Genomic DNA, 9,575 nt, shown 5'->3' on the forward strand with positions numbered 1-9,575 from the left:
AGTGGAACATAGAAAACATACCAAAGGTTTAAACTGAGACATTTTGGGGCGATCGTGGCTCAAGAGTTGGGAGTTTGTCTTGTAATCGGAAGGTCGCCGGTTCGAGCCCCGGCTTGGACAGTCTCGGTCGTTGTGTCCTTGGGCAAGACACTTCACCCGTTGCCTACTGGTGGTGGTCAGAGGGCCCAGTGGCGCCAGTGTCCGGCAGCCTCGCATCTGTCAGTGCGCCCCAGGGTGGCTGTGGCTACAATGTAGCTGCCATTGTAGCCACAGCCACCCTACATGGCAGCTACAATGTAGCTGCCATCACCAGTGTGTGAATGATTGAATGTGTAAAGCGCTTTGGGGTCCTTAGGGACTAGTAAAGCGCTATACAAATACAGGCCATTTACCATTTTACTCTTTCATTCAAAATATTAGCTCTTAAGTGGAACTGAAAAATAGAACATTTTGCAAATAACGTGGTGAACGTAGTCACGCGTTTCTCAGAAGTGTCGGCAGAGGTTCACCAATCTGCAAAAAATATTCAAATTCAAAATGAGCGAATGTTTCTCTTAAAGCAGTGATTGTTATTAAACTTGTCTAAGCTTTATTTTCATCAAACACTTTCAATAGTTTAACTAATACTTCTACTATCTCCTCTTTGGTTACTCGTTCTCTTTTTCCATTATTCTACTTATTTCAGATGAATTACACGTCGTGCAGCCGCGATGACAGAGAACATTTTCACAGTCCTATAAAACCTATAAGACTTAACAACATTACTTCAGTTATAGTGCACCAACATCTCTGATACACATTAGCACAAAGGGAACACTGAATGACCTGCTGGTTTATGTCCATCTCAGATTACCACAAAGTAAAAGATCTCTCAGCAAAATTATGCAACATTTTAGGCACTATTGCCCCGATCAGATCAGTGAGCTGGGATCTTTTATTCTAAGTATGAGCTACTGTTACAGCAACAGACATGGACTACTGGTGTCCCACACTACAACTTAATGTCCTCTATGTGAAGGAGCCAAACACATGCCTGCTCCTCTCGTTAACTGAGATAAACTGCTGGCATATTTGTTTTACATCTATACTGTCCAGTCTCTGCTGGTGGACATACAGCAGCATTGTTTAATCTCATTTGACTCATTGTTAACCTTAGCCATGTTTTTAGTCTTCTGAGAGCACTAAAGCTTCTTCCAGCCTCAGTACCTGTGTTTTATCCTCAGATTAAAATTATTATTCTGTGCTTGATGTGCCTCACCTTTGGCCCTGGCTCCTCCCCTCTGACTGCACTAGGACATATTGCTACCTGATAAAATAACACATTGATTCGTGCCATATAAAAAGTGAGACGTGTCAATTCAGATTCTTTGTCAAACATACACTAATGAATCAATTTACATCAGCAGCCTAACAACTGTCATGATAATAAATACTAGTTAATCTACAGCACCAAATCATCAGTCAGTGACCTGTGACCTCGCCTCTTCACCTCTGAGCTACAACATGGCAGAGCTGCCTCTGTCACCTGATGATTAACAGTGAGACATTCCACATACATGCAGTCACACATGTGCTTCAAATACAGTCATGAACCAACAAGTCATCATCCAGTTTCACCTGTGATCTTGTGTCACCATTACTCTCTGAGCTCTGTGTTGGTTCTTCTGTCCCCTGACAAACAGGACAAACATGACAATAAGAATAAAATGTGGAGCTGCTTCAGTGTTTCTGTCACTTTGTGCAGATCTTGACTCGTCAGTAATGTTTGTAGGCTGAGTGCATTTTTAAAACAATTTGTGCAAACTGCACTACAAGGTGGATATTTGCAAAATCATGACTACCTCATGACATTTTGTCTCAAAAATTAACCCTATGAATATGTCAGTGTCATTAGGATGAAATTATTGTGTCATCAACATTTAACATTAGACATATAATTTTAACAGCCTCTGTAAACTAATATCCTGGCTGCTCGAGGCCGTTTTCTCTGACAGCTTCAATCAAAATCAAAAATGCTGCTCTGAGACTGAGAGAACTAATAGTGCTGCTGTTGTGCATTAGTTTCCAAACACGTTATTCATGGTTACAGTTTTAGCCTGATGTGGGCCAAAGCCTAGCATAGCCTGTAACGTTATTGTGACACATTTTATGAGTGAACTTGACTTTAAGTGACTTACAGGTTTCTTTGAAAAATACTTTCTTATATCCGGGTTCTTCCTCTTTGCTGCCGTCCTCCTCTCCTCCTCGCAGCAGGTTTGCCGCTGCTGAAACCAAACAGAGCTCCCTGAAAGGCTCAGCCAATCACAGTGGCCATATTTGTCACATGACGTAGGACCCCAATAGAGGACGTAATTTAACTCTTTCTGCTCCGCTGGCTGAATGAGACGCTGACAGATCGTTTTTTCTTCTATTGGGTTTGTTTTTCTTTACTCGAAGAGATTAAATTATTGGTGGGGACACGCCCCTTCCGTCCACGCTTTTACAAAGGAAATATATAAAGTGTACAAAACCTGGATTAAAGATTTCACTTTACATCTGTGAGTCCTCCGAGACCGGGATCGTCGCTTCTAAAGAACCACGGCGATAAAACAAGATGTTATCAATTCACTGAATGTCAGAAGTGATGTGTTTAGTCTTGTTAACTGTACTTAACAGTCCAGTTAAGCATAATTAAGGAAAAGCGATTAATCCTGTTCCTGTAAGTGTTGAGCTGGTAGTTATTAGATAATTACAGTACGTCCTACTGTCAATCAATAAACAACAACAAGTGCTGTTGGAATTGTTTTGGATTTGCACTCCTTGCTGTGATCTTCAGCCACACATCTACTGTCAGCTCTAACAGGTACTTGATGTAAAATTCAAATGTGGGTCCTTATTTCAGATTTACTGGTATACATAAAAAATAATGCCCTAATTTACTAAAAGAGGCATAGAAAACCTTGTAATGACGCAGCTAATAAAATCATCTGAAATGTCCCTGTACAACCACTAGGTGTCACTATTAAGGAACGATTTAATGTTAATATTAAAATTGTGATCGTCTTTTCTTTCTCTGGAAATCCTGCGTTTCCCTGGTAATACTCTGGAATGCAAACACTGTTCAGAGGAAGTGACTGAGAAAGCCTGTGGTGTTTACCCATGACTCTGCACACCACTGACTGCACAGAGGTCACATGCAGCTCTCATCTCCACACTCATCCCTCTGAAACCCCAGCGACTGCATCACAAGCCATTTAAAACCTGAGGCAAACTAAGAATCGGCCGACCCCCTAACCCTTGTGCAAATGTGGAAAATGCACAGTGTATTGATCTAAATGGGTTCACGCAGAGGACAGCATTTCCACTAAATTACATCTACAGTATGTTAAAAACACAAGGAGATGGCAGCTTTTAGAAAAAAAGATTTATTTTATAGAAATGAAAATCCCATGGTCAGCTTTAAATTAAAAGTATGGAGAGAAAAGCAATGTGCTCTAGCAGACTTTAACATGTTGCCCTGGGTGAAAACTAGGACGTGTCTCCTGCTAAAGTCTCGCTTGTCTCACTTTGACAGGAACACAACAAAAAAGTTAAACTGACAAGCAGATTTTGCCCTGGTCTGAACTCAAATACTGACAGTGTAACCAAGTTCATACAGATTTGATCCTGAAAATCAGAAAACCAAAATAAGGATGTATAATCAACAGCTGTACTGGAACAAACCGGTCCAAACAGGGCAACATGTCACATCTAGAACTGAAAAGAAATGCTTTGTGAAGACTACTTTGGAGGGTCCGTGTTGATGCCGTATTTCTCTTTTAGCAACTTCAGCTGTTCTTCTTTCTTTTTTGTGTCCATTTTCTGGAAAGCCTGCGAAAAGAGTCGATTTTAAAAAAGTACATGAATATTCTGTTCATATTTGATAGAAATTTAAAACTATATATTATTTATTATTAAAATACAGACTAAGCCCTGTTCTGTGAGAGCACTTTGTCCTCATCTGTGTGTCTGCACTGCAGGGATAGTTTGGGGAACTTTAAGTCTTTATACTTGTTTAGAAGTAACTGAGGAAATACAACAAAATGCTGATTCATTAAAGCACAATTACACCTGATTTTCAGCCTTTGGCATCTAAACACTGAAAAAGTGAAGACTGAAAACAAAGGATTACAACAAAGTTTTAAAAAAAAGCCATACTGGCTGTATTTACAGCCTCAACATTTAAGTGACGGAGGGGGGTGGTGCTACAGCTACCCCGTTCCTCTCGTGCTGGCCAAAGACTCTAGCTCTGCTATCATCAGGAAACCAATGACACAGCTCTCATCACCATCATATTGGATGTTTTGCTGTGTCATTCACCAGCTGGCTGTTAGGTCATGTTAGCAGTTATACTGTCAGCTCAAACGCAAACATTGAGAAGCCTTGAAGCTATCTATGTAGCTTGAAGGAACAGAGTTCCTTTCAGGGACCTCCAAGAACCATCTGGTCCAAAAGACCTTTGTGCCTGCAGTGATGTGATGCTCATACGTACTCTGTTTGCATTGTAGTAGAGGACCACGAGGTAACGATTGCAGACATTGAAGCCTGACAGGTGGTCACAGGCGTTCTTGGCATCAAAGATGTCTTCATACACGACATAAGCGGTTCCTCTTGTTTCAGGCGTGTTCCCTCTACGAAAAACATCAGACACAGGAAATCATTACCAGACCTACACCTGATGGTGGGTGACAGTGGGGCATTTTCCTGTTTTCTTACCCCTCTCTTATTTCCTGTGTTATTATTGTATACACATGACAACGGGGTGTTTTTTTTTTAAATTAAATGTTTGACCTCCTCTGAGCTGAATAAAGTGGACTTTTTAAAAAATTATTACTTTACTGGCCAGGACATCCAGGAGCTCTCTCGCTGCAATGCAGGGATTACACCACCTTTGGGACATGCCAGTATAGTAACCTTATAGTTCTGGGACCGTGCATGTGCAGCTGGTGTCATTGCACTGAACAATCACATGGACGAGTCTGCATAAAGGCAAATAAGAGTCCACACAGGTCTGCTGGATTTTATGTTCTTGAAGAATGCTGGCAGAGCTCTGGTCAGGACCATCTTTCTTCTCATCAGCAGTGGAACAACCTCATCGTCATTAACCTTAGGCTGAGTGAATTTAAAAACACTTTTAGCCATTATTTACTTGTTTGAGGTTATAGTCCGGCTAGCTTTGGATTTACACTGTTTTTGACTTTTTGTGGAGATTTTACTGGAACTGTCATCAGATCGAGGAACATTCGCTTAAATTTGCCCACTGCCTGCATGCTGAAAACAACTTTAAGAAAGCGTGCTACATTTGCTAAATATCTCACCTGTTTATCCCCTGATTGGGGATAGTGGCTTTGTTAGTGACATTTGTGGATCAAATTCAAACCTCGAGCGATCTTCACCCAGTACAAACACCTAAAACTACATTTATTAAGACTAATTTAAAACATGGAGCCCTACTTTTAAAAAACTGTCATGTCAACTATCAAATAGGTGTTTAAAGCCTCTGTCAGTCTGCCCCAGGGCAGCTGTGGCTACAATGTAGCTGCCATCACCAGTGTGTGAATGGGTGGATGACTGAATGTGTAAAGCGCTTTGGGGTTCATAAGGACTAGTAAAGCGCTCTACAAATACAGGCCATTTACCATGTAAAGCATTAGTTTTCAGCTAGTTATCCATCCGGATACTGTCCACAGTGAGGGGGGGGGGAATCTCCATCCGTTACATTTTGGCTTTGCTTTTTCTCACTTCAACTTTGAAGTGATGCACTCAATGAGATAATGTGAAAGAAGTATTTCTTTTACTTTTTTGCAAGATTTTCAAGTTGAAGAAGCAGCAAAAACAAGAGAAGTCAATGCTTGACTCTGATAACTATAAGTTTATATATTCTAACAACCTTTGTATATGACTCTATGCAGAGTGGTTTTGTTTTTGTTACAACATTTGTAAAGTTTCTTAATAAACATATTTGAGGATCTAATGGAGAGGGTAACTAAAGGTTTTGACATAATGTTGGAAAAGTTATGCCAGAATGTACCTTTGTGCAAAACCACGTAATGTGCAGGAATGAACCCTCCTCAAGGCTACATCTAAAGCACAGCCTACATAACTCTGGTTTATATTTATGTAAATTTTTTGCCGAATTGTACGTTTGATGGAGAAAGTCGTAATGGGTCAGTCTGTATCTGCAATTAATGGTTGCACTTAAACATTTCTGACATTATTGTGACCCTCGTTCTGCATCACTTGTTACATGCAAATCACAGCCCCACATCTCCCTTGACCTGTGACCCCGGTTCTGGAGCAGCACACATTAAGACAGAATACACTTTTGAAAAAAGACCAGGCGAGTTTCCTTCATGGAGCAGTTTTTAACCAAGTGGCTTTAAGAAAAGATCTTAACTGGAGATATAAAACAAAGTTTCTTCAGGACAGATTCTTCTTCCTCATGTCAAGGACATCGGGGATCCATTCTCATAGCAGTCCTCCACATAATGTCATTATGTCATTTGCTAGAAGATTGATTTTTATATACCATCTACCCCACTTTGAACTGTTTATCTCTGAATCCAGTCTTATCATCTTGGCTAGAAGCTCCGGGCTAATACAAAGTTTAGAGGAAATGCTTCAGAAATTCAGTCGTGATGGTCATAGCTTGCGGTTTCTTGCAGTCAGTGCTCTAACTCAATAAAATTACCACCAAATTCAAATTTAGATAAGACTTTGAACAAATAATGTGCCGTAATACAAAACTATTAGATGAGGAAGGACAATTTGTCTAGCAAAATAGCGTAATTTGTTTGCACCTCTTCCTCTGAGGCTGCCATTTTTTTGTTTTTGGTCTGTCTATTCTCATTGTGAACACACCAATGAATGCTAAGATTCCTGATCATGCATCAGTAAGGAACTTAGCTATGTTTCAGATCTGATACACATGTCGTAACTCATTATGGTGTAACCTGGTTGGAAATGCTTGGGAAAAGAAAGAATATTTTCTTGCATACAACAGTGCGTGCCACAGCCTGTGGGGCATCTGCTCTGCCAGCCCTTCTGTCTGCTCACCCAAGGTACCCTGGAGCTAGCTAACAATGCTTAGTCCTACAGTGGTGGACAGTATGTCCTTGGTTTTTAACATGGAGAAAAGTGACCTCCTTAGACTGCGTTTAAGTTTTAATGTACTTGTTTTTTACAGAGTTATAAGTTCTGTGACTAGTTAGCTAATGTATAGTAAAGTAGCAGAAAGATGTAGTGCTTTTATTATAATTGAGAGATTTGAATAACATTTGAAGATATTGGTCAAAGATACACAAAGACAGATAAACGTGAAGTCCAACTCCAAAATATGACTTCATGCACTTCAACTGCTATTTCTGAAAATCTACAGTGAAACACTTACGTTCTGATTTGTCGTATTGGTCCATATTTCCCAAAGATATCATACATTTCCTCTGCTGTGATCTTATAAGGAAGATTCCTGACATACAGGATTCTGTTCACCTCAGGAGGTAATCGGATCTGCAGCACAAAAAAACAATAAAACAGTTCGGATAAATAAACACTGTTGAGGTTACGACTACTGACGAGCATTCAGAGAGTATTCAACACAAAGCTACCGCGGAAACGTAGCTTGTAGACATTTAACTCAAACTTTGGCGGAGTTAAGTTAAATCAGTGGTAAACCGTTTTATTTTCAGACAAATTTAATGGCTTCCTCTTTTATTTTACCCACCAGCCCCTTCAACCCTCTCCTGCCCTTACGTATATAACTCAGATATTTAAACTAACGACCAAAGCCCGAACAGCATCAATCATCTCAAACAGAAGACGACTTTAACTGTGTGCTGAAGATAGACATCATAAAAAGCACCAACGAGAAATGTTACGATACAATGTTGTTGTTTTCATTTTGCTAACGTGCTAAGCGGCTAACCGTACGCTAACACAAGCTAAGGCTAGCTTTGAAGCTAACTGAGCTAATGTTTCTGAAGCTCTATTTATCACAAAATTCACAGTCCCACTTTCTCACACTTACATTAGCGCGTTTTGCTGCTTGCATAGCCATTGTGACGGGTTGTTTCGTTCAAATTAAACCTACGAACGATAAACACGCAGTCCCACCAGGCGCTTGGCTCTTCTCGTCAAAATGGCAACGGAAGCTGACTGGTGACGTACTTCCGATTTCCGATTGAACGCAAACACAGAGCTTTCCACCAAACCACTCTGTCTCAGTTTCCTAACATTTAAAGGTGGACAAGTGTTTCTCTCTCACGCTCCCCCAGTCTGTCTACTGGTTTTTGAGACTTAGTCACTGGGACTTCTTGTTTTAGGTTTTTAGGTGCTTCCCTGCTCCACAACACTTGATTCAAATCACTATCTTGTTACCAGGCAGTTGTTGCATTTAATACCAAGCTGACCACTGGAACACAAAGTTGTACTAACTTACAGGTATTGGGAACAATAATGTTTTATAGAGGGAAAGATTGTGATTGAACGGTTCAGCTCATTCCCTCAGGAAGGATCATGAACTTGACTGACAGTAAGAGAGTGGACCCCAGACTTTGATGTGAGAAACAGTTAAGAGGTCATGGGTATCAGTTAAGAGTCATGCATATGGGGCGAGTAATATTGGGTTTGCAAATGATATATGTACGTGTGTGTGTGTGTGTGTGTGTGTGTCAGGAACTTGTAGAAAACTTTGTAAAGGGAGATGTCTCAGTTTCGTTAGGTTCTACACCAATAGTGAAGTCAAGAATAGTCAACAGATAGAACCACATGGGCCTATAACTGTGCTTACAGACTAACTCATTCATGCATGAGCACAGCCGCACACACTTATTTGGTTGTTGGATTAAATGTTCAAATAAAAATTACTTTTGTGTTTGCTAAAAAAAAAAAAGAGCTTTGGGACGAAGCCAGAGTTTTGACACTGTGCTCACAGCTTTGAGCATCCATGCATCCATGTGGCCATTACGCGCTGGTTCTGATGACATCTCGCCCTTCTAAAGACAACACTCCAACTATCACAGCCACAACAGGTGCAAGATATGATTTTTTTTAGATATTAGATTTCGTGCCACAGACTTTCTTGGTCACATTTGCGTGACTTATTTAAATATTCTGCCCCTTGCAGGATGACCACTCAAATCACAAGAAAATGTACCTTTTGAATACAGCACTAAAAAAACAAATACTATGGCTGTGAGCAATAAAGCATAATTATCATATATCCTTATCTTTTATAATTATAATAAAAACTTTGGTTAGGGAGGGGGTGTTCACTCTGATTTCCCAGATATCATAAGCACTTTTACTCTTTTGAGATGACTCTGCTACATGAAAAATGCAACATTAGCATCCTTGCTCTTCTTATTACACGAGACAACTGTGTGGCAGGTTGCAAACACATTAAAGGTCTGTGGTACCTTTATTACTGTTCTTACACTGGTTTTGTAAGATAAGAGAGCAGCTGTGTGATGTTAAATAAAAACACGTGCTCACATTTAATGATGGTGAGTTCTGTAATCATACCAGTGCTTAGCTCTGCAAATGTCTATGTCCGAATA

At 40.2% G+C, this 9,575-nt stretch overlaps 1 protein-coding gene across 1 annotated transcript; it reads right to left on the reverse strand.

Annotated features, from left to right (window-relative positions):
• Positions 1–3,388: 3,388 nt before the first annotated feature.
• Positions 3,389–8,200, reverse strand: sf3b6 (splicing factor 3b, subunit 6). The gene is made up of 4 exons (XM_006792960.3): positions 8,045–8,200; positions 7,409–7,527; positions 4,511–4,649; positions 3,389–3,849 (listed from the first exon to the last, which is right to left on the reverse strand). The coding sequence occupies exons 1-4, from the start codon at positions 8,072–8,074 to the stop codon at positions 3,760–3,762; spliced, it is 378 nt and encodes a 125-aa protein (XP_006793023.1). The 5' UTR covers positions 8,075–8,200; the 3' UTR covers positions 3,389–3,759.
• Positions 8,201–9,575: the final 1,375 nt, after the last annotated feature.

The sequence above is a fragment of the Neolamprologus brichardi genome, chromosome 15, assembly GCF_056152115.1.
Source record: "Neolamprologus brichardi isolate AB-2024 chromosome 15, ASM5615211v1, whole genome shotgun sequence".
NCBI lineage: Eukaryota > Metazoa > Chordata > Actinopteri > Cichliformes > Cichlidae > Neolamprologus > Neolamprologus brichardi.

Bases quoted from the DNA above. Each gene is read 5' to 3' on its own strand.
- sf3b6 (XM_006792960.3), bottom strand. From the start codon at position 8,074: ATGGCTATGCAAGCAGCAAAACGCGCTAAT. The intron at 7,528-8,044 runs GTAAGTGTGAGA...TTTGTGCTGCAG, and splicing joins AAGCAGCAAAACGCGCTAAT to ATCCGATTACCTCCTGAGGT. The intron at 4,650-7,408 runs GTAAGTGTTTCA...TGTTTTTCGTAG, and splicing joins CCAATACGACAAATCAGAAC to AGGGAACACGCCTGAAACAA.